Source organism: Larus michahellis, chromosome 9 (assembly GCF_964199755.1).
Source record: "Larus michahellis chromosome 9, bLarMic1.1, whole genome shotgun sequence".
NCBI classification, from domain to species: Eukaryota; Metazoa; Chordata; class Aves; order Charadriiformes; family Laridae; genus Larus; species Larus michahellis.
The window spans coordinates 7,153,833-7,176,722 of NC_133904.1; the positions used below are offsets into that span (position 1 = coordinate 7,153,833).

At 48.4% G+C, this 22,890-nt stretch overlaps 1 protein-coding gene across 9 annotated transcripts in view; it reads right to left on the minus strand.

Moving 5' to 3' along the window:
• Window positions 1-2,789: 2,789 nt before the first annotated feature.
• The window catches only part of CHD2 (chromodomain helicase DNA binding protein 2), an 88,503-nt gene continuing 68,402 nt past the window's right edge, over window positions 2,790-22,890 (minus strand). For 7 of the 9 annotated variants that reach the window (XM_074600575.1, XM_074600572.1, XM_074600578.1 and 4 more), the window contains 19 exons: window positions 22,398-22,547; window positions 21,622-21,770; window positions 21,001-21,097; window positions 20,141-20,233; window positions 19,487-19,660; window positions 18,361-18,536; window positions 16,859-16,900; window positions 15,635-15,774; window positions 14,295-14,433; window positions 14,006-14,156; window positions 12,569-12,691; window positions 12,130-12,258; window positions 11,225-11,365; window positions 9,921-10,055; window positions 8,377-8,555; window positions 7,855-7,954; window positions 7,084-7,300; window positions 6,464-6,713; window positions 2,790-6,349 (listed from right to left, as the gene is read on the minus strand). In XM_074600575.1, the coding sequence (XP_074456676.1) occupies window positions 6,016-6,349; window positions 6,464-6,713; window positions 7,084-7,300; window positions 7,855-7,954; window positions 8,377-8,555; window positions 9,921-10,055; window positions 11,225-11,365; window positions 12,130-12,258; window positions 12,569-12,691; window positions 14,006-14,156; window positions 14,295-14,433; window positions 15,635-15,774; window positions 16,859-16,900; window positions 18,361-18,536; window positions 19,487-19,660; window positions 20,141-20,233; window positions 21,001-21,097; window positions 21,622-21,770; window positions 22,398-22,547 (2,919 nt within the window). In that variant the 3' untranslated portion in view covers window positions 2,790-6,015. Of the gene's footprint in view, window positions 6,350-6,463; window positions 6,714-7,083; window positions 7,301-7,854; window positions 7,955-8,376; window positions 8,556-9,920; window positions 10,056-11,224; window positions 11,366-12,129; window positions 12,259-12,568; window positions 12,692-14,005; window positions 14,157-14,294; window positions 14,434-14,679; window positions 15,023-15,634; window positions 15,775-16,858; window positions 16,901-18,360; window positions 18,537-19,486; window positions 19,661-20,140; window positions 20,234-21,000; window positions 21,098-21,621; window positions 21,771-22,397; window positions 22,548-22,890 lie in introns of those variants that run through there. The other 2 variants (XM_074600580.1, XM_074600581.1) reach the window with 2 other exon arrangements.

A 22,890-nucleotide genomic window follows, 5' to 3' on the forward strand; every position in this document is an offset into this window, starting at 1 on the left:
CCGGTGTGTTGGAGGGTGCTGTTCGCTGCTCCGGATGGGAATGCTGCCCCATTTCCGCCTTCACGAAAGCAGCTTTCTTCCCTCTGTAACCCGGGGACCCTTTGAGAGCTGTCCTAAATTCTCCCGAGAATCTCACTCTGGGGTTTTATTGTCTGCAGCCAAATGAGAAATATAAAGAGGGGGTGGGGGGAGAAAATACAGATCATAATCTATTGGAGCCTCGCCTCGCGGGGGAAGGAGACACGCAGCCGTGGAGACCAAGCGGGTCCTGTCGCCCTTCCCCTGCTCGCCCCGGCAGCGGGGGTATGATCCCCATGATCTCCCCTTTCTTGGGCACCGCTCCTGGCCTTGGTCGGGTCTTTTACTGCCCTCTAATGAGGGAAACCAAAACTGCAATTTTTTTTTTTTGTTTCTGTTCATTTTCCTTCTTTGAAAAGCTGAAGGACTCCTTGCACCCCTGCAGCTGGCGGCCAGAGAGATGCTGAGGCCGGGTGGGACACCGGCATCAGCTGAAAACGTGCATTATTTGGGCAAACCCATGCAAAGGCACCCAGAGATCGAGCCCTGACATCCGCTCTCCTTCAGTGCCCTGAAGAACTGGCAGCTTTCGGAAAGCGCCAATCCCACTCCCTCGCCACCACTTGCACCAGCTCCCAGGAGCTCGGCTTTAGCCAAATCTGCCAAGTCATCCAAAAAATGCCCAGATCATGGGGGGATGGGGATGTCCCTCGCTCGCTGCCCTGCCAAGACTTCACCAATGGTCCCCTGCTCTCCAGCCTTGGGCGGCCAGCGGGCAAGAACTCACCTGCATCTCCTGGTGGGACAAAGTGCTGATGCAAGGTGACCCGTGAGTGACCGGGGTGTCCCTGTCCTCATTAATCACACGTGGCACTGAACCTCCACCAGGAGGTGGGTGGGGAAGGCCCAGGCCATGCAGGGACCGGCAGCGGTGGCAGCGCTGACCCTGTGGCATCTTGAAGAGGATCAAATTGTTCTCCGGGTCATACTCCATGGACGGCGAAGGTGCAGCTCCAGCCTCTGCGGGCAGCCCCTGGGGGCCCCAAGGTCCTGTCCTGTCCTACCCCTCAGCCTGAAGGACATCGTCCTGTGGTGCGATGGCTGCTCAAGTGCCACAGGTATGGCCTCAAGCCCCGTTTTTGGCTGTTCACGCCCATCCCCGGGCTTCGGTCAGAGCCTTGGCTGCTCCCAGCTTTGCACCCGAGGGCTCGGGGCGAGCGGGGGACACGGCCGTCCCCCAGCCGCTCCTCACCCCCGGCTGGCTGGGAACAGCCACGGCTGCGGAATATCGTTCACCAAAATAACGGCTTTTTGCTGGGAACCGGCTGCCCTCTAGAGGGTCCCCTCCGGCATGGCGTAAAGCGAAAAGCAGGGGCTTCTCGGCCTCCCCGTCCCCTCGCTGCGGTGGGTGCGAGGCATGGTGAGGGTCCTGCTCCCCTTCCTGCTGAGGGACACCCCCCCCGGGTCCCCCCACCGAGACAAGCCATCCGGTAGCCACCAGCCTGGGCGACGCCGACCCGGCCCAGCCACGGCCCCTGCTCTGCCCAGCACCCTGGGATGGCCACCACAGGGCATGGGCCATGGCCTTATGGAGGAGATGCTCCTGTGGGACCACCTGGACCCACCTGGCAGGGAGATGGGGCAAGTCGCATCACGCCAAGGGGTCATTTCCTCATCGGCTTTGACGAGGCCTCAGGATTTCAGCGTTTGCAGCGTGGTGCTGCGGATGCGGGCTGGCAGGGGGATGCCGGGCTGAGCTCCTCCCCACGTCCCACGGCATCAGGGCGGCCGTATCCTTACCTGCCCACTGCCCTGGCTCTCTCCTCAGGGCTCTGCTTCTCCAGTTTTCCCGCGGGCAGCCCTGGGTAAGAAATTAACCAGCGCCGAATTAAAAATATCACCTGCCTCAGGTAGATTCACCCCCCTGTGCCCTGGGCAGGGACAACCAGCACAGCCCCCCATAGCCCCCACACCTCTCCCTGCCGCAGCCCCACGGCTCGCGGCCAGTCACTCTTTTTCCATTAGGAAAACCATTTTTCAGGAACATATAACTCAACTGTGAAATTTCACTCTTGGCTGAAACTTGGCCCAGCAGCAGAGAGGCTGGGAAGGGCTGGACCCGGCGGCTCCAGGTGTGAAAAGGGATTTTTACAATGAGCTTTTGTAACTTGGGAGAAATAGCTTCAATCCCAGCACCGTGTCTTGCCCATGTGGGCTTCGGTGTGAACGGGTGGAGCGGAAAGACCAAACCCACAGCAGCCCGCAGGATACCGTCGCATCCCACCTGGGGAGAGGCACGTCCTGCCCAGGAAGGGCTGAGGACAGAGCGGAGAACTCCACTGATGTCGTGGGAGCAGCACTTCTCCTAGAGAAAGGGGAATTCTCCCCAGAAAGGGTCAAAAAGAAGTTTACACACCTCCAGAGATCCAGAAAAGACGGAGGTTGGACAAACACATAAACATCGGTACCATCCCAGTGAAATCCTGGTGGAAACGGGCTTCTGATCGGGTGGAAATTCCCATCCGAAGGGGTTTCCAAGTCTCTATCACCGCAGACTGCGAAACTATGTAAAACAGCCAAGAAGAACATGCTTATTCCTGCAGAGTGAAAATACCCATCCCGGCATGCCCGTGGCTCGCAGGAAAGGGCCCCGTGATCCCGTAAGAGCCCCAGTTTTAGGCACTCGCCCAATGCTTCCACCCGAGCGGCCGCCGCACCGAGGGGCTGCAGGACCCCCCCAGACACACCACGCTGGCGCGGTTCTGAAAATCTCAGTAACACTTTTTAATATACAAGAATCAAAAGTACAGCAGTTTTACAATGTAGGAAAATTTAATACATACTATATAAACAACATATTTACATCAGAAATCACTAGGACAGTGGCATTTTTTTCACAAATATAAATTAATATTAATTACTGTTTTTAGTCAACAGGTTTAAAAGTCCACATTTTTACAGTAAGAGTCCTTCTCTCCCCGGAGGGGAGACGGAGGTCAGGAGGAAATGGGTGAAAGCAGAATAGTATTTTTGCGTGGATCACTTAAAACTGTTCACGTAATGACTTCAGAGCGCTGTTTAAGTATCCACTTCGGTTGGGCACCGCATTGCCTGTCCCCGCAGCAGGTTTCGGGCCGCAGGACTTCCATCGTGTGAATTCACGACTTTACACCATTTCCAAAGGGGTCAGGCTGAAAAACTCTCTTTTTTTTAAAAAAAAAAAAAAAAAGAAAACCCAGCAAGTTGCTACTTTGTCCTGCAGCGAGGCTAGAGGGAATCCCGCAGCTGGTTGGGAAGGAAGAGCTGTACCAGATGTTGACACAAACACCGCAGTGAGGTTTATGGCTGTGGACCCGTCCCCTCCGATCCCACTCACATCCAAGTGACTGTGTCTGGTCCCTATGTCGAGGGGACATAAAACACATGCGTGCGTGTGCGTGGGCTCAGGGAGGATTTTCTCCCAAATCTAGTTCTCCAGCTTCATTAAAGCCCAACCCAGTGAAGACCCACCCACCATGAGTGAACAAAACTATGTGACTTCAGTGTCGGGCTAACGTGACAGCGGGGACAGCTCTTCGGTGGATACGGGTAAAGCTTTTGCTGTTGCCCAAAAAAAGGAAACCCCAACCAAGCTCACACCTGGAACGAGCAGAAACCCCCCCACGCCTGCACACAGAAAACGCCTCTTGCTGGGGCTCCAAGTTTTCCTGCACCAACCGTAACACTGGTCTGGCCAGTATTGCCTTTTGCTACAAGTGTATGGCACGAGCTTTCCATCACGATAGCACCGCTTGGCGAACAAAAAGAGCAATTCTCTTTGCCCCTCCCAGGTTTCTTCCATTTTCACATTAAAAGCTAATACCTCTGAAAAGAAAGGACCTCTTTGTTGAATACCGCAGCAAGCGCGCCTGCAATCACAGCTTAGTGAGAAACACCGCGGAAACACGCTGTCTCAACACCTCCCGTCACCCGGCAGCTCCAAGGGGGACCGTGGAAGACTTGCCTTCACCTCCTCCTGTGCAGGTAAACACAAGTGTTAACACTCTCTCGGGGCAGTACGGAGCCCCTGAGGAAGCAAAACTGCCCTGCATTTGGTGGAAATCTTGCAAAATGAAAACAAAAGGGGAGCAAAACACTTCCTGCGTGTCCTGTTAAAGCAGCGGGCTCAGAAAGGCGGGATTGAGGGCAACAGATTCCAAGGGATGCACTGCATGGAGGGAGGGTGGAAGGAAGTATTAGTGTTGGTTTGTGTGCACCTTCCAAGGCACTGGCTGGAGTCAGGAAGCCAGCCCTGAACACCCATCTCCCCTCAGCCTTTCAGGGAAAAAACATCACAGCTTATTAGGGTCAGATACTGGCATCTTAATAGGAAGCCCAGCTTCTGTTCCCCACCAAAAAGAGGAGTCTGGAACAGCCTGGTCTTCAATACTGAGCTCCGGGAGATGACCCATCCCTGGACACCAGGCTCAGGGCAGCCTGGCTGTTGGGAGAGCTTTGTGGTCTCCAGGGATGTGACTCTACGGACAAAGACCTAGGACCTGAAAAATAATCACCCAAACTACTTCTGGCCAGCAATCTGTGCGCAGCCCCTCTCACCACACCAGTCTCCAGCCCGGGCACTGTTCTGCATCACACATTGGGGCTCGAATACTTGGAGGAGTGTTTGCTCTGAAGTCCACTAAGCTGGGCTGCAGACTCCTCTCTTCCCTCTGCCCTGCTGGGCTCCTAAGACATTTGCTCCAAGGATTTTTAATTCTCCCCCTGCTCACTTAGGTGCCAAGCCCTCAGGCACGTTTCCAATGTCGACAGACAGAAGGTCTTTCAGCAATTCAGAGTTACTGCTGACTGCTGGCAGGGTGGCAGGAAGGTGACTGCTGAACAGTGATCAGTCCGCTGGATTCCTATTTAACTCTGCTCTGCCATCCCTTATGCTTTTGTTGCAGTACAGTTTTGTGATCACTGTTTTCACGAAGTGCAGAGAGAAGTGACTCGCCCAAAGACTGGAGCACCTCAGTGGCAGGGAGATTAGGAACTTCAGGAGCCCTAGATACCCAGAGCCACCTTTTGACCTTGCAGCTCCCAGCCAGCATCTGTTAGTTCCTGGACCATCCAAGCTGCCCATGTCAGAAGAGAAGAGGAGTTTTGTTACAAACTCCTGAGCCCTGTCCACTGGGAAATACTGCTCTCACCCCAATTTTTTTTTCCTACTGGTTAGAAGAGAACTAAGCCTTTGCTAAGGAAGTTTGTCTATTTTTCACATATCCCAAAGGCCCCTGGAGTCAAGATTTGCCAGTTCCAGCCCTGGAGATGGGAGGAAGATCCCCCACACCTCTTCTGTTGCAGGGGACACAAAAGCAATCAAAGCAGAGCCAGTTTCTTGAAATGGATAAAGACACGGAAATGATAATGTGGGCCAGGAAAGCAATGGATTTTCACCAGCATGGCTCCAACTCCTTTGGAGACACTCTGCAGGGAGACATCGAGTCCCTCTTTCAACCAAGCTTGGCTGCTGAGGGACTCTCCTGTCCCTCCTTGAACATATTCTCCCATTGCCCTGTGCTGGTTACAGACAAAGCCCAGCCCAACCAGTTTATCCCCAATCCCAAAGCAGCATCTGTCACGTAACATCAAGTCAGAGCAGGCACGCAGCCTTCTGCACGATCCTAAGCAGCATCGATCCACCTTCTCGGTTTGGGGAAACACTGGCTGGGGAAAATTCCCTTGGGTCCATTGGAATGAGGAAAACCAAAACAAAACGAAGAATGAGGCAGCAAGGGTGGTTCCAGAGTTCAATGGTAAAAGAGGGGAAAGGAAATGGGAATCCAAACCGAGAGCTAGGGAAAAAATCTTCCTCCACCTACTCCCCCAAAATCCTCCTTGACCCAGCAAGATGATAGCAGCATGTTCAGAGTTTCTGATTGCTGGCTTGGAGAAACCAGCCGCTGTTGCATCAAACCAAGTATTTCAGACGTGCGCTTTCCCCCCCTCTCAGTCACTTTATGTTTTCCGAATGTTCCAGTTATAATCTGGATTGTTTTTCTGTTCTAACGACCTATCCAGAGGTGACCTGTGATCGAGAGGTGACTTGGAATCGTGGGGGGATTTCTGAGAGGGGGGCGAGCGAGGGTCCGACACTGCAGGGTGAGGTGGCGGGAGAGGCTGTTTGTAATCTCCCGATTTGTCTGTGTGGAAGGACCGGTAGTGGTCCGAAGGTCCTTGGCCATGGTATCCCATGGGTGGCCTGTGATCAGACATCCGTCGGAAATCCTGCTGGTGGTAGTTCTGAGGCCTGAACTCATCGGATCGTCGACGCTTGGAATCATGGTGGTGCCTGCAGAGAGAAAACAAATGGATGGAGATCAGTTCCCCAAGGAACACCTGACCACCATGGCCGGGTACATCACTGCAAACTCTTCCCAGCCTTTCCGAGATGAAAGGGGATTACCTGTCATAATAATCTCGGTGGCCTCTGTGGTCTCGGTCACTGTTGTACTGTTCGTATGGCCTCTTGCGGGAGAGGTTATTTGGTCTGTAGTTCCCAGAGCTCCGGTGGGGCTCTCCACGAGATCGCCGATCCCCGTAGTGGTGGTCCTTGTACCAGTGCTGCTCATACTGGTGATGCCGCTCCCCACCCCACATCTGGTTGCTGTTGCCACCGTAGTTGAACTTTCGATCCCTCTGCCATTCTCCTCGGTCTGCAATGAGGAAAGCACCAGTAAGTGTCTTTCATACTTTAGTTTAAACCCATTACTTTGCTGAATTCTCAAAGAAATTATAACTATTGCTGTAGGCCTTTAACTTTCTCCTCCCTCAACTACGTGGGCCCAATTTTATTCTCTGAATTTCTTTATCATTACTTTAGCAAATCTTATTCTGTCCTATTCTTATACTCTTCATCACTATATCACCATGTTTTCTAGACCAGCGAGAAGCACAGTGGCAATAATATGTTCCATCCCATCACTTTTAAACCTGACCAGACGCAAGTTCCGGAAGGATTTGTGTCCAAGAGCAAACAGCCAGGAGGTTAGAAGGGATGGTCTCTCCTGGCTTGCCGGCACTCACCTGTGTTGCTGAAATGTCTCTTGTTTGGATGACCGTAGTTGTCACGCGGGTGCCCGTGCATCTGCTGCTGGGCATGGGATGGGGGCATGTGGATCTTCTGGGAATGGGGATTGTGAGGCACATGAGACTGGGACATCACAGAATCGCGGCTGGAGCCTGAAGGCTCTGGGCGGAACGGCTTCTTCATGCTGGACATGTCCTCCTTCTTCTTCTGCTCCTGCAAGGCAGAAGAGAGGGTTACAGCTCAACTGCTCTTCCACCAAAAGATTCAGACTAGGAGAGCAAGAGCCTTATCTGTCAGGCTCCGGATTTTTCTGCAGACTCCCCACGCTGTGGGCCACTTGAGGACTTGGTGAACCAACTGTGGCCAAGCGTAATATGAATGGCAATGGTACAAACGTGGTGGGTGGACAGGCACAATTTTGCCCCATGCAACTCTGCTTCTACATCCCATCCCTATAGGGCGGCATTCCCAGACTTTTCACTCTAAAGAAGAACTCAACGCAACATTCCACACCAAGCAATGCTTTTTCTTGGTCAGAACAGCCAGAACAAGGTGACCAGTGTTGTTAGGTGAAGGGAGAAATGCCACATGAAAGAGAAGGCAAATGCAACCAGACTGTTTAGATGTTAAGAAAATCACAGACTGCCAACAACAATAAAGCAAGCCCATGATAAGAGGCAAAAAAGTATTGACACTTCAAGTGTGACAACTTTTAAAAACAGTACACAGACAGACAGCAGCCAGAGGGAAGGCACTTCAGGTCTCACCTCCTCTTCCTGCGATCTTTTCTTATGAGCCATCTTGTAGAGTTTGTGCAGTTTTCTGGCATCAAATTCTGTGAATTTTGACACAAATATCCATAGGTTCCTGGAAGGACATGAACATTGTCTGTTAATTGCTACATCAGCAGTTTAATTGCCAACTGCTTTCAAACTAACATCAAATCAGTTCTACCCTCTCTGGAAAAGAGTCTCAAACCCAGCCCAGGACAGGATGATCAGAAGAGATCTGGAACCAAGCTCTTCAAAGTAAAATAAAGAGGTTTGCATTGGTTTATCTAAACTAGCTCTGAAATCAATTTAAATGAAACACCTTGCATTGTTTCAAGTTGTTGAAACAACTTGCAGACAAAACCCTCACCTGACACTGGTCGTGGACTGAGTGGGCTAGAGAACATAAGATCTCACAGGTTAAATAAGAGGCAAATGGCACACTCATCCACATAAAACCCTCTGACTACCGTTTTTAAATATCGTAGACCAGCCAAAGAAAACAAAATGATCCCCCACCTTCTCCATAGTTTGATATGATCCTGGTCGGTGTAGGCTTTAAGGCACTCAGAGATGCGGTCCCCAATTTTTAGGAGGCAGTTGCGCGTGTGCTCCAGCTGTTCTTGAACCGTCAGTCCCTTATCAGGCTTATCGAGTTGCTTCAGTGCTTTTTTGACTGGTCTCATCCTTTCCTTGCACTTGAAAAAGCAACAGAGAGCACAAAGTCATTAATTTGGCACAGGGCTCTTAATCAGACAGAGCTGGAAGAAGTTCATTAGCATGAGATATTAGCTTTATCTGACCATTAGGCAATGAGAAATCAGCTATGAAAATAGCAATTTGTTAGACATGCTGCAGAAAATAATGAGGAAAAGACGAGAGTCTCCCCATCTCCACCGCTGCCCCTTTTCGAGGGGAACAGTTTGCTTTGGAAACCGTAATCGCACACGGTTTGCTCTTTGCCCTGATCCCACGGCAGGCAGGGAAGCATAACCGAGCACTGACATGCTGAACCAGCAGCCCCAGCTGAATGAGCGCTCACTCAATAACCTCCCTGTCCATCCCCATCTGTGGGCGCTTTAATCTATTGCTTTTACCCAAACTGGAAAACATGAGATGAAAGCACCACCTTTGTCGGCTGCGCTCATCAACACTGTGCACAGACAGTAAATCAGACAGGTCTCTACTGCCTGACTGGACCTCTCATGCATCACAGAGGGAAAGTAAAAGGAAAAAACAGACACAAAAAAAAATAACACAAGACCCACAGGGAATACACAGATTTTAATTTAGAGAACTGTTGCTAAAAAGCGATATTTCAGCACTTCCCTGTGCAAGTCAGGCCAAGGAGATTCTGTCATGACAACTTTTACTAAAAGGCTATTTTCACAAGCAGCCTTGCGAGCGCGTTTGTTGCAAGAGCATTAACACAGCTCAGGAAGTGCTTACAGTTCAGACGACTCCACACCTCCCACTGCCACAGCAAGGTCACCCTCAAAACTCTCCTGTATTTCCCCACCTGGAAGAGCCATAATAGCTCCTTGGCTTCTACAGGAGAATGGCTACCACCTAAGGCTGCAGGGTCTTCTGTAACCCAGGGCTGTCAAACGAGCAGGGGGAAATTATCAGCTGAAGGAGAGAGCCCTTCTGCGTGTCCTGTTGACATGCTGCCTTCGTCTGCCCTGGATGACATCCCTGGCAGAGGCAGGGGGTGAACATGCGCGCTCATGCAAAGCTGAATTTTGAGGAGAGTTATCTGAACCCTTGAACAGCGCAACTGCTTGGTGAGAATCGGGAGCTGAAAGAGCTTTGAAGTTTCTTCCAGTCGAAGTGTCATTTACAGCAGCCAGCTGGTAGGCACAGAGGCAGCTGGTGGACAACTCTCGTACAGGGTTGTCCTGCCATGCTCTCAGACCGGCCAGAAGAAATCACGGTGGGGCACTAGAAGGGGGCTCACACCCTGACACCTAAAACACATCCTTGGATAACATGTAAGCAAAAACCCTAGCTGCCTTGCTGGGCTCTCTGCCACTGTCCTCCCATCTCCCGAGGGAAATACTCACTATGCTGAATGTTTCTTGGTCCAGATCGTCATCCTCGTCTTCTCCAATGGGGATCGGTTCACTCCCTGCAGTAATGTGGACAGGACCTTGTGATCTCTTCCCTTTACTTCCAGATTTGGCTTCACCACCTTTAGGCTTTACAAGGACAAATTACACACATCACATGACGAGCCAGACTGCAGGATCCCAAGTGATCCAACTAACAACCTCCACACTATTGTTACTGGCAGCTGTTAAACCCTGGGCACCGCTCCTACAACTTTCCTCCCAAGATCTCAAATTGTTTAGCTATAATGCCTCTATTTAGCTTTACGTCATCCCTGAGGGAGTAGAGAGAAGTCAGAGTCAACATTTTGGACATGAATACGATATTCATACTCATGGAGAGAAAAACAGCGTTGAAGACTTGGAAGAGAGGTTAAGATAAAGAATATATATCCCTTGCAAAGGACAGAGCTCAGAGTACTCTCATGTCTACAAGGATTTGCAACTTGGTGATGCCACTAGTCCTCAGACCCTCTGGAAAGTAACCTCAAATCATGGCCCGTTAGGGTAAATTTTGACTTATATGACTTACCTGTAGTCAAAGCCCTTTAGAGTCAAAGTCATACCAAAAATCACTGGAAAGCAAACTTTCCCCTACATATGCAACAAAACTTCTTGGTTTGCACTTATGACCTCAGTGTCAAAACACACTGGGCATGCAGTACATACCTGTTCCTTGGACAGGTACTTCAGGTCATTATTACAGAAGCTTTTACTCCCCTTCCAATTTGAACCCAGCCTCAGGGCAGTTGTACCCAAAACTCATGGGACAGTTTAGTCCACAACATACCGTTGATGTTGAAACACTCATTCTGGTGAGTCCTGAACTGCCACAAGGACAACTTGGTGGTGTGGACAGCTGGGTTATTTGGGGTGAATTTAAATTAGAGGGGAATACAGACAAGGAGCTGCCAAGCTTGTGATAAATCACAGCTGAACAGAACTTTGATCTGAGTGCTCCAGGCTCTTCCCCCTTTCTTTCTTAACATCAGCTATTTGGCCATATCGCTGTCACAGGGACAGCTTTTCTTTTTCGCTCACATTCCATCAAGCTTTAGGATACATTGCTTTCTCCACTTTTTGTTGCAATTCTTCACAAAAAGAATCCAAGAGGACTGAACATGGGATACCACCTCACCCCACAGCGCTTCGCTGATGTCTCTTCACACAGGGCCTTTAGTGAATCATAAGTCTCATAACTTGTCCTTCTGCTCAAAGAGTTTCCTATCTCTTAAACTGCTCCGGAGAGTACTGCATACCTTTTCTTTCTTGTCTTTTGTCTTCTTTTTCTCTTTATCGCTTTCCTTTTCTTTCTTAGTGGTTGTCTGTTTTTCCTTGTTCTCTTTATTCTCTTTCTTCTTCTGTTTCTTTTTCACGGGGCTCTTTTCCAAGCCATCCTCCTAAAAAAAAAACCAATCAGTCACAGCACAAAGTTGGAGTCCATCACCTCACGTACACTTTCTTCCATAAAACTTACATCCTTGAAACACAGGCAATTTTTGAGGTCCATCCAAATTTGCCCTCGCACCTCTTTAACCAGACAGCAAGCCCTACTTAACCAGCTGCAACCCACCCAACCCTTGGAAAAAAGGGTATAAAAACCAGGCGAGCCCCAATCTGTAACTAGCTGGCAAACTGCAGATAAGCACCGCTTTCCTTTGCCAGCTGCGCTTGAGAATGCTCAGCCCCTAAGGTAGATACTGATCAGCACATGAACAAAAAGCCTTAGACTTCAAGCCAAACCACTCAAAGAGAGAAGGTTTTCTAAGCAACAGCATGACCTTGGTAAACTCCAGCTTCACCACCGGCTGACGTACTGAAAAGGAGAGGGAAACAATTCTTCTTTCTCTCCTTTATAAGGGCAACAGAGTTTGTCCTGAGACAACCTTTCCTCCAAGTCAATACATGGATGTGTGTGGCCATTCTAGGATCCATCAAAACACTTAAAAGCACCAATGTAAAAGAGTGGGTGGGAAAGGTCCTTCTTTCACGCCGAGAGCTGGATGTGCTTTTGTGAATTTGCCAGCCTCCCGTGGGAATGCACTCCACAGTGTCCCCTGACTCCACAGGGCATTTGCTAGTGGTGCTTCTCAAGGCGAGTTTCTGCCGTAACAACAGAGCTCAAGGAAACCTGGAAACACCGCTAGCCACCGAGTTGACTCACCTTGACTTCACCTTCTTCTGACTGGTTGTCTGAGTGCCGAGGAGAGGAGAGTTCGTTCCCATGCTCATCTTTGACTTTGGGAGCCTTGTTCTCTTTCTTTACTCGTGGTTTCCTCTTCTTGAGCTTGCCCTGGTGAAAACACAGAACAAGTCAGAGCAAGCAAACAGCTACAGCTGCTTCCTGAGGATATACCCCATCTCCTGAACGTCTCACCAACAGCTGCCGGTCCTGCAGAGCGGCAGGAAACCTGATGAGCCCGAGTTCTTCAGCAAATGTAATAGTTAATTACTTGTCCCTTACTAATTATCATTTCAGTATCACAGACAAGTCCATATTCTGTCATGTCGATGATGTTCAGTGACCTGGGAACACAGGCTCTCTCCTACCATCAGCAAACCACTCATTCTGAAAGCCCCAGAATCAAGCGGCCACATCTCACCTCTTCCCCATCTTTCAAGTTTTCTTTCTTGTCCAGATCTTTCTTCAGCAGTTTCAGTAGATAATCAACTCGGGTCTGGAGCTGTTTTCCCTGAGGTTTCTTATCTGTCTCAACAGGTAGGATCTTTGATAAAGAAGAAGAAAAAAAAAATACACCCACATGTACCTATATCAAACATTGACAAAAGAGATACACACTAGCAGCAGTCCTTCCAGGTCCAGCAAAGGGTTGGAGATGCTGCACCTTCTCGGGGAACAAGAAGGTTCAAGTATTTCTTCCAGCTCCCACACAGACTCTCCCTGTCTAGCCAAAAGCAAAGCTCCTATAGCAAGCATCTCTCCCCCTGGCCTTTTGCAGAAGTGAAAGGACCCCAAGGAAGCTCTCTAGATTCTCTATGATCTTTCTGGTAGAAGAAAAGAAACTTTGCAAATTATATGTGGGACTCTGAGTTGCAAAACTGAGTCCGCTCCCCTTGACACATCAGCTTTGTTTGTGACAGCCTTATCACCGCAGGGTGGTCCTCTTTGGTAACCTGAGACATTGCTACAGCAACGATACAGATGCAGAATTTTGAGCAGAAAACAAGGCTGCAAGGTGCCATATTGTGGAGGAAGTATCTCAGTTTGCTAACTCTGGTTACCCTGACACGTCATCGGAAATTGGGTGGCATGTCTCAGGCAATTGTTTCCTTTGGAAAATGCCTTTCTGAACTTCACGTAGGAGGGCTCTCAAGCCACAGTGTGATCTTTGCTAAAGGCACTAGCGGGGATGTCATGGGAATGCAGCAGATTGTCAGCAAAGCTGGTGTAGAGAGTCCCGATGTTCTTCAGCCCTATGCTGCAGTTTGCTCTCCTTCCACTGTGCTGACACAACGGATGGCGGCTTATTTTTAACCTGGATCATTTCAACATGGCCCCCACAAACGGTTCTTATGGGAATGACTGAGGAACAGAGGAACTAGATGGAGGCTTTCCAGCTGGCTTTGCTGCCGTAGCCAGTCATGTAACCATACCCTCAAAGCTAAAACAGACCAGTCTTGAAACAAGCAGTGTCAAATCTGTGAAAAATTATTTCCACGCAGAAATTCAGACTCAGCTTCTTGTGAGATGCTCAAGGAAATATCAAGTCACAATTATGCAATGCACCGTCTACACTGTGCACGTAACCACACATGTCAGCATTACCATTTTCTTCCTGCATCATTTCAGTGTGGTTCATATGGTACCGTTCAGAGAAAATTTACTGCCAATCAAATAACGCAACTCTGCTTTCCATCAAGCATGTAACATTCCATGGAGGTCACTGTTTTCCTCATTATTATTTATTATTATTTTTGGAGTGGTTACAAACATAAACATCTGTTTCTGGAGTAAATCAAACATGTTGTCTACGAACACTGCAACAGACCCAATGCAAGCAACAAGCAAAGCGACCTACCTTATCAGATAACTTCAATTCCGGATCTGTTTTAATTAGCTCCCAGTTTCCATAACCATGCTCGTAAATTCCCACTAACAAGCGAGAATCCTCCTCCACTCCCCAGTCTACATCAAAATGGGCAGCTTTGACACGGCACGTCAGGCGGTACCTGAAGGCATTTCAAACATGAGCTACTTTTAATGCTGCGGAGGATAAAGCAAATCCACATATCTAGGCTATTCTCTTTCCACTACAAAATCCAAATTCCCTGAGCCTCTATCTGCATTGCCTACTTAGCCAAACTCACTTCTTCCTTTCCTCTGGGTCCGTGGGAATGGATTTATGCAGCATTTCAAACTCCTCTTCGTGCTGGATGATGGATTTCACGTTGACCTGGACACCAGAAATCTTGATAGTAGGACCTCTTCTTTTTCCAGGTCCTTTCCCTGCTCAGCAACAAAACACAGCAACTAAGAGAACTCTTACAGAAAGAAATGCCTCTGTAAAAACGTTTAGATGCACAGAGATCAAGACCTTTCCTGCAATACCTTATTTAAACATAAGGCTACCTGCTAAGGTAGGCCGAAAATCTAAGTTTTGTTTCACTAACTCACTTAGATCTGCAATCCGAACACCTCCCGGTATCATTTTCTTAAAAATACATCTAAGTACGCTGGAGCTGTTCCTTCAGTAGTTTTGTTCAGCTGCAACAGGCAGAGACCCAGCGTGAAATCCAGCCCAGACCCCTCTTATCTCCAAACCAACAGAACAGCCGCAGAGTGGTTGATGATGCCAGCTCCGACAAGTGCTAATTGCGGATCCAGCTTTACCATGGAGTACACAGCACCAGTTTGATCACCAGTCCCAGGAGCAGTTCAATATGATCTGCTTCGCCTTGTGGCCCGGCATTAAATAAGCTGATGACTTCAGCCTCTCCCCACGAAAACTCATGCTCAGCAGAAGGCAACAGACCCAAACGGCACTTTCCATTCTGAGCAGAAGACTCAGGGGTTTCCCTCCCTTGGTGAGGGCTGCCTGGCAGAGATGGGATGGTTTAAGTGTGTGCTTGTTCTTTGCGTTTAAGTTGCAGTGCGGCATGCAAAAGGGCTACGAAGCTGGTGAGGGGTCTGGAGGACAAACCTTATGAAGAACAACTGAGGGAGCTGGGGTTGTTTAGGTTGGAGAAGAGGAGGCTGAGGGGAGACCTCATCACCCTCTACAACTACCTGAAAGGAGGTTGTAGAGAGATGGGGGCTGACCTCTTCTCCCTGGTGACAAGTGATAGGACGAGAGGAAACGGGTTCAAGTTACGTCAGGGGAGGTTTAGATTGGATATTAGGAAACATTTTTTCACTGAAAGGGTTATTAAACATTGGAATAGGCTGCCCAGGGAGGTGGAGGTGGTGGATTCACCATCCCTGGAGGTGTTTCAAAAAAGGGTAGATGGGGCACTTAGGGACATGGTTTAGAAGTGGCTTTTGTCCGGGCAGGTTAAAGGTTGGACTCGATGATCTTAAAGGTCCCTTCCAACCTCAGCAATTCTATGATTCTATGCCTCCCTGCCCAGCAAGGGAATGGTTTTCTCACCAGCTCCATGGAACTTGCCCCAAAAGCACCATAACAGCAGCACGCAACCCTCTTGCTCACCTTCACCTGGATTTTCTTTCAGCTGCTCCTCGTATTCTTGCATTGCTGACACACAGCTATTGTGGATGAGTTCCCCTAACCGTTTCAGATCAGCCACAGACTTATCCACCAGCTCAGCATCCCGGGCAATACACTCCAGCCTGGGAAAGGGGAAAAGAGAATTAAAAGTTTTGTATTTGATACAGCGTATCTCCTCCCAGTCACTCCCCGAGCAATTGTTTCATAGCTTTTACCAGTGAATGCTGTATATGTATGAATGTAGGAAACCTGCTGTCCTGCACGAGTCGAGGTCATGCAGGAAACAACACAGTTTTAGTCTTTTTTTAGGTCCGACAGCTGCAGTACAGTGCAGATGTAGTGTAACTGATCCAATCCTTTGGATTTTTTTAGTATTAAAGCAAAGGTGAGAACTGTCTATCCTGGGTACAAGAGGTACCTTCTGTGACTGTCCGGTCCTCCTTCATGCTTTCTCAGTTTCATATTAACTCCATTTGATGGTCAAAAGCTGCCATCTGCTGTCCCTTTTGCCTGGCTGAAGTTAGTAACATCAAGGCCCATACGCAAGCCTTGTATTTCACAACAGTTTCACAACCAGCTAAAAAACCACAGCCATTTCTCAGACTACGTATGCAGGGATCCCTGCCTCAGCTCCGAGACCTCAGCAAGGGCTACAGCTTTCCAGACCCAGCACATGTGCCCATGTCCCTTCCTCCCTCGCTTACGCTGGGTCACACACTCGTGCAGGGCTCTGCAGACCCACGCTCGAGGACGGTGTGTTCCTCTCCCTGCTTCCCTTCAAGAGGGATATGGCAGCAAACGAAAGATGCTCTGAATTCACTCTTGAAACTAACGTGCATAGAAAAGCTTGGCAAGCGTTTTGGGTAGCATTTGCTGCTCAGACAGCTGGCCCCTCTCCTTCCGAGGCAGAGTGGAAATGCCCCAAGGGCCAGACTCTGCCAGCAGGATGATGCTGCGCACGGCCCGGCGCCACTACCGCTCTAGCTGCTTTTTGGCCAGCCTTCATCCCTGCCCATCAACTGAGACACGAGGGACCGCATGGCAGTGCTTGGGTTACTGACCACACAGCAGCAAGGCCGGTGGAGGTTGTATCAACCACCGTGGAGGTTGTATCAACCACCCACAGCAACGTGTGGATGGTCGTGCTTAGAAACGCAACGTCCCCGCTGCAATTATCCTCCGGAGCAGGGCCAGGTTGAGACTTACCGTTCAAGAGGCAGTCCAAACTTCTTGTAAGCCTTGATAAATCTAAGCAAAAAGCCAAAAAAAAAAAAAAGAAAAAAAAAAGAGAAATTAAAGCAACTGCCACACAAAGTGGGAACGCTATCACAAATATGCTTGAACATATTAATTACAGCCTGCCACGCTATCAACCTTGCATTCCACGCTGATCAGCTAAGCATCACTCAGGACTGGGAAGCCTAATCCATTAGCCCCCACGAACAGTTTTGTGACCTTGGCTGGAGAAGAACACAACATTATTATGAATGTTGGATGTTTCACAGATGAAGGAAAAAAAAAAAAAACGGGGAGCCGTAAGCATAGTGTAAAAAATAAATTGAAAGAAAGCATTGGCTCACGCCATGTTGGTAATCATTAACTTCATTTTTCCAAGGAGAAAAGAGGTATTAAATCAATGTCATTGGTAATTTTAACGCTCAGCCTATAAGTCTAACAACCCATCAGAGAAGAGCCAAATGTGGTGCAATCCATCACAGAGGTTTGCAGACAAGGATTGCTATTTATTTTTATGTCTTATTTTTATTGTGAAAATCACTGCCATGGCTAACACACAACTTCAGGGCAAAAGTCAGACGCTGTTGCTGCAATTGAACAGTGCCTTGTGCTGGGATCAGACCCAATGGCTTCAACTACAGATTATTTTTAAAATGAGTTAATTTTTTCCCCTTCTCTTTTTCATCTTGTGCTCTTTCTGCCTCTTTCTGCTACATGACAATAAAGTAAACAGCTGCCGTAGCTCATATCACAACACCTCCTTCCTTCTCTATGATTTCAGGGCTACCACAATCTGAAACGTCTGACCATGTCCTGTTTAAAAATACATCACCTTGGAGACAGAGGGAGAAACTCAAGGAAAACATACAACCGTGGCTGAACATCTGGTCAGAGCCATAAAACAGAGATCTTTGGGAAAGGCTCAAGAGTTAGGCGATAGGAGAAGAAAATAATGCTCTGGAATTCAGCCCCCAGCTGACTTCAGGGACACAGTGGATGAGAAGATAGACAACTGCTGGGACCAACAAGACCAGTGCTTCTCATGGGGTCATTTTGCCAGAGCTTGCCTTTCACTTAAAGCTTACGTCAGCAGGCCTACTGCCAGAAGAGTGTCAGGAAGGCCAGAGTCCTTGGCTTGTCCAGCTCTGTATCTCATGGCACCTAAGATCTCACGTGTGATATGGAATTAGCTCAATCCACTTGGCCCAGGAAAGGCAGTTACAACAAAGATTCATTTCAGGAAGGTACCAGCTTTGCTCTTGCCTAATTAAAGACAATCCAGTCCATTTTGCACAGACCTGAATATTGAGGTCATCAGCTGGGAGCTAACTGAATTATACAAAGATGCAGAAGCTGGCCAAACGAACCAGCTCCACTTAACCCACCGTTGTGCTTACAGGCGGACACCTCCTGGATTAATCAGGGCTTTTCTCCACCTGTGCAGGATTTCTATATTTGTTTTCAGCACTAACCTCCTGATTTCAGCATCAGTAAATCCTTCCACAGTATCTTTTCTAACACTTCGAGGACGTCCCCTGCGCTTTGGTCTCTTCTCGTCATCAGTATCATCAGTTTCACTTTCTGATCCAGATGACCTCTGAAGCCTTCTCTTAGTTTCTGCATCTGATTCACTGTCATTTGTCTGAGCCTGTATGGACAAAAAAAACCAGCAGGACAGTTAACAACTGCTGATCTGCCAACTTTTACTGGCCCTTCCCAGCCACCAGCCCCATTTCAACATTCAGAGTGTAAAACACCTTGACACCTCTTCATGGAGATGCAGAAGCCCATGTAACCAACCCAGAGAGGCTCCACACGCTTGCCGTTTCCAGCTAGCTAAGGCTCTGGTGGTCATCCTCCCTTTACAGCCTTGCAGCCAGCAGTTCCACAACTGCATTTCCATTTACTAAGGTACATTCATTTACTAAGATACATTAAAACACGTTGATCATCATGGTTTTGTGCCACAGTCCCTTAGGCTGTTTTGAAAACCATGACACCTCAGAAATTAATCTGGAATCATCCAATACAAATTATCCTTCTCTTCTAGTTTTCACTTTAATATTTTTCCCCTGCTTATCCCACAGAAGACTTCATAACCCCTCAAAGTCCCATATCTTAGCAGAGTTTCCTCGTACAGTCTGTTTTCCGTTGGACTGGGGTAGAACATAACACCTAAAAAAAGGATTTGAGAAGCTGCCATCTCTTTTGCCTGCAAAAGTCACATTTTGGCAAGAGCAGCCCAGGGAGCTAGAGAACCCAAGGGAAAGAAATAGCCAGAAAATGGCATAAACTGCAGTAAAACCTGGGTTATAGAGCTGGATATTTTGCCCTGTGCTCACTACAGGTTCTCTTTACTTTGTCTGCTAAGACAAGATGAGTCTTGCCAAGTCCAATGAGGGCCCTCACACTGCATTAAAAACCATGGGCACAATGCATGATGCCAACAAGAGGTCAATGTGCTACCTCTGTGCTTTACTCCTAAACAACTTCGGAGGAGGCAAAGAAGCATTCAGATGGAAAGAAGACGACTTCCCTTGAGCGTTGCCTTTACCAACTCTAGCCTCTTGCCTCCCAGCTCCTCGAGATGGGCCATACCTTTTTAGTCGAGCTCCGGATTCGAGGCAGCATGTAGATTTCCTCCAATTCTTTCTGCCGTTCTTCCTCCTCCACCTTTTTCCTCTGCTCCTCTGGAATGATATCGTCCCAGTCCTTCTGCGATCGCTCATCCAGCTCTGTCTCTTCCTCCTCCATGGTTGCAAAGTTGGCCACCTTTCATAAGCAAAGGAACACTTTTAGAAATTCCCTCCCCTGGCAGGAATACCCCAGAGCTGTCTGCTAAGCCTCAACTCCTTCCATGTAGGAATTTTGCCAACATTTCCATAACTACTTTATAACTGATCCCTATGTCACTACATTCCTGGTTCCTTGCCACGTCTTTGGGCTAACAGCTTTTGAGAAAGTACGTGCAGTTTAAGAAGTACTGCTGAGCCTCTCTAAGTTATCGGTTTTGTTTCCAAATTTGGTAAATTCTGCATTTTATTCACAGCCTTCAAAACCACTTACTTGAAATGAAATTAATACCTACATATCTCCACAGCTACCGAACCCAGACAAGCCCTCAGCAAACTGCTTTGTACAGCTCACCTCTCACTGGGCCTGATTTGTCCTGTTTGTTACTGACCTTACCACGGTGGCAAGATGTGGGGAGCCACATTCCCGCGCGCCAGGACAGAGCCTGGGGGTCCGTACCTTGAACTGGGAGAGGAGCTCGTCGGTGGCACTGGTGGACACTTCATTTTCTCGTGTTTCAGCCAGACGCAAAATCTCATCGATGTCCATCTCCTACCAGTCAGAAAGAAAGAGCGATAAAGCAGAGGGTGCCGAGCACAGCAGGAAATAAGAGGCTTTGAGACCAGACTGGTGGGGTGCAATAGCTAAACACGCACTGTGCTGATACGAGCTAAATAAAGTGCAAATATCCGCAGGGTGTCATCACCGACGGCAGGGATGAACTATCTCAAGCGGTACAAAAGAGTATAAATAAGGGTGATAGGACAGAAGAAAAGGAACACCAAGGCTGTGCAACAGGGAAAATTTCCAGATAGTGAGATGTATGAACTGGGGACTGTTTCCCTCGGGGGGAAGCTCTGCTACTCGGGCCATTAAGAGAATTGGTCGAAGCACTCAATACTAAACTGTCAAGCAATGCTGTGCTGAAGCAGGAGAGAGCAACCTATCTGACTTCACTGTGCTGACTCCTGCCTCTCTATAAGAACAACCAAAAAAGGATGCTGAAGAAGTGCTCAGAGGAGGCAGGGAGAGGAGCTTTCAGCAGGCTGTGCTATAACTAGCTAATGAATCCTCGGGAGCCAAGGGACCGTCTCGGTGACCATTACTATTTAACCCCCTGACAACAAGGCTCTCCTCAACCCCCTGATCTCCCAACCCCAGAGCTCTCTTCCTTCAGCTTCTCAGGACTCACACGTGCCCCCGTCCCTGACCTGCTCTCACTCACAGGGCAAGTACAAAGAGGGAGCAAACCCACACGATCCCCCATGCAGACCTGCAGAGGACTACAAACAGCTTATGTGATTTCAATTTCAAACTACCTGAGGCTCTGACTCTTCCCCTTCAAGCTCCTTGAAGAGATCTTCGGCTCCAAATTTCAGAATAGCTGTCAGCTCCTCTTTGTTGAAAGGATTTGAGCTGCAAGAACAAATGAGAAGGAAAACGTGGTTTGAGCTGTTAAGTCAGCACTGCTACAGCACAAAACCATACCAAAGTTTTTCCTAATAAAGCAAGAAGTAAGTTTTCTACCCAGCAATATAAAAAGCCTTTTTATTCAGTCCCTCATCTCTTTCCTGCTCTAGCACAGACAACTACTGTAAAGGGAAAAACCTCCATCTGCTGGGGGAAAATGGGGGGACTCTGAGGTCACTGCCAAATTGAAGCTGTTCCACGATCACTACCAGGTTCCCTCAGACCAGGATGATCTCTGGGAGGAAGACAGAAAGAAAAACAAGTAATGCATTAAAACTAGTTTTTTTTTTTTATTTCTGATCATCTTATTATCCTATATGTCTAAATTAATGGTTGCAGGGGAAGCTGCCACTATTTATTAGCCTTCTGCCCTGTATCCTACCAAATAAATACTGGGAAATACTAGCAGGTGAAGCTGGTTATGCCACATGTTGCACCAGACATTTCTGTCTCCTGACACAATCACTTACTTGGATCGCCCAGAGTTGTTGTCCAGAACAGTGCGGCCAGTGGTGTCCATACGCTGGATCACCAAATGATCCAGCACCATTTTCTTCTTGGCCCTCTCAATGATCTCCTCCTCTACCGTACCCTTTGTGACCAAGCGGTAAATATTCACCTGAAGGGCAAAAAAAAAGAAGAGGAGATAAATTTCCTGGGCTTGAACATGCTCTGCTGACACAGTGATGCATCACTCAGTTGTTTTGCAGGAGACTGGTCCGCTGGGACAGTCTCTTCACGCACAGATGTGTCTTTTTAGAATGAAAACATGCACATTCTTTTATATCTCAGGGGGACCAGTTAAAATCAGGCTGTTTAACACAGATCTTGTGTGTCTAAGCACAGAATAAAAATCTTCTGAAACAATCACTTTAAATCCAAAATTATCATCAAATTTTCATATAGCTAAAAGAACACTAGTAAAGGTGGATGTTCTACTTTCTAAGTTTTTCAGGACAAGAAAGAACAGAGTCCACTAGGCTGAGAAGTGTAATGCCACTGGTTGGGTTCTTGGTTTTGAACCATCCCAGAACCCGAAGCCAACAGAAGAACCTGGCATCTGGCAAATTTGGGCTGATTTTTCATTTCCTGGCTTTTAAATGAGCTTCCCTTGGGTTGGCAGTACTCTCTGGAGTCAGGATTGGGGGCAAAAAGACCATGTTTTCAGAAGCTCTGGTGAGGCAGGAGCCCATTTAGATGCACACACTGAAGCCACAGAGAAAACGACCCAGGCAACTCTTCTGACCTGCTTTTTTTGTCCAATTCGGTGAGCCCGAGCCTGAGCCTGAAGATCATTTTGGGGGTTCCAGTCCGAGTCAAAGATAACAACAGTATCAGCAGAGGCCAAATTAATTCCCAGCCCTCCAGCTCGTGTTGACAACAAGAAACAAAAGTCCTGGGGGGACACAAAAAAAAGGCATCCGTGAGTTAGCCAGCCTGTAACTGTGGACGTAAAATAGCAATAACTTTCCAAAGCTATGCAAGGAAACGGAGGGAGGGCTCTGTTGCAATCGTGCTTCTTAAAACAGAAAAAGGACTTCCTTCCCACACACGCTGCTCATGCAGGCTAACCACCACTGGTCTTTAAGCCAAGGCACAAGGTGAGGTGGTGCCAGAAGGGGTGAAAGATGTGCTCTTACAGGAAGGGCACAACATGGATTGTTATGGGAGAGCAACGCAACCAGCTCAGGGCGAGGGCAGCTTGGAGTCGCTACTGAAGGTCAGACCATGCTGCCCAC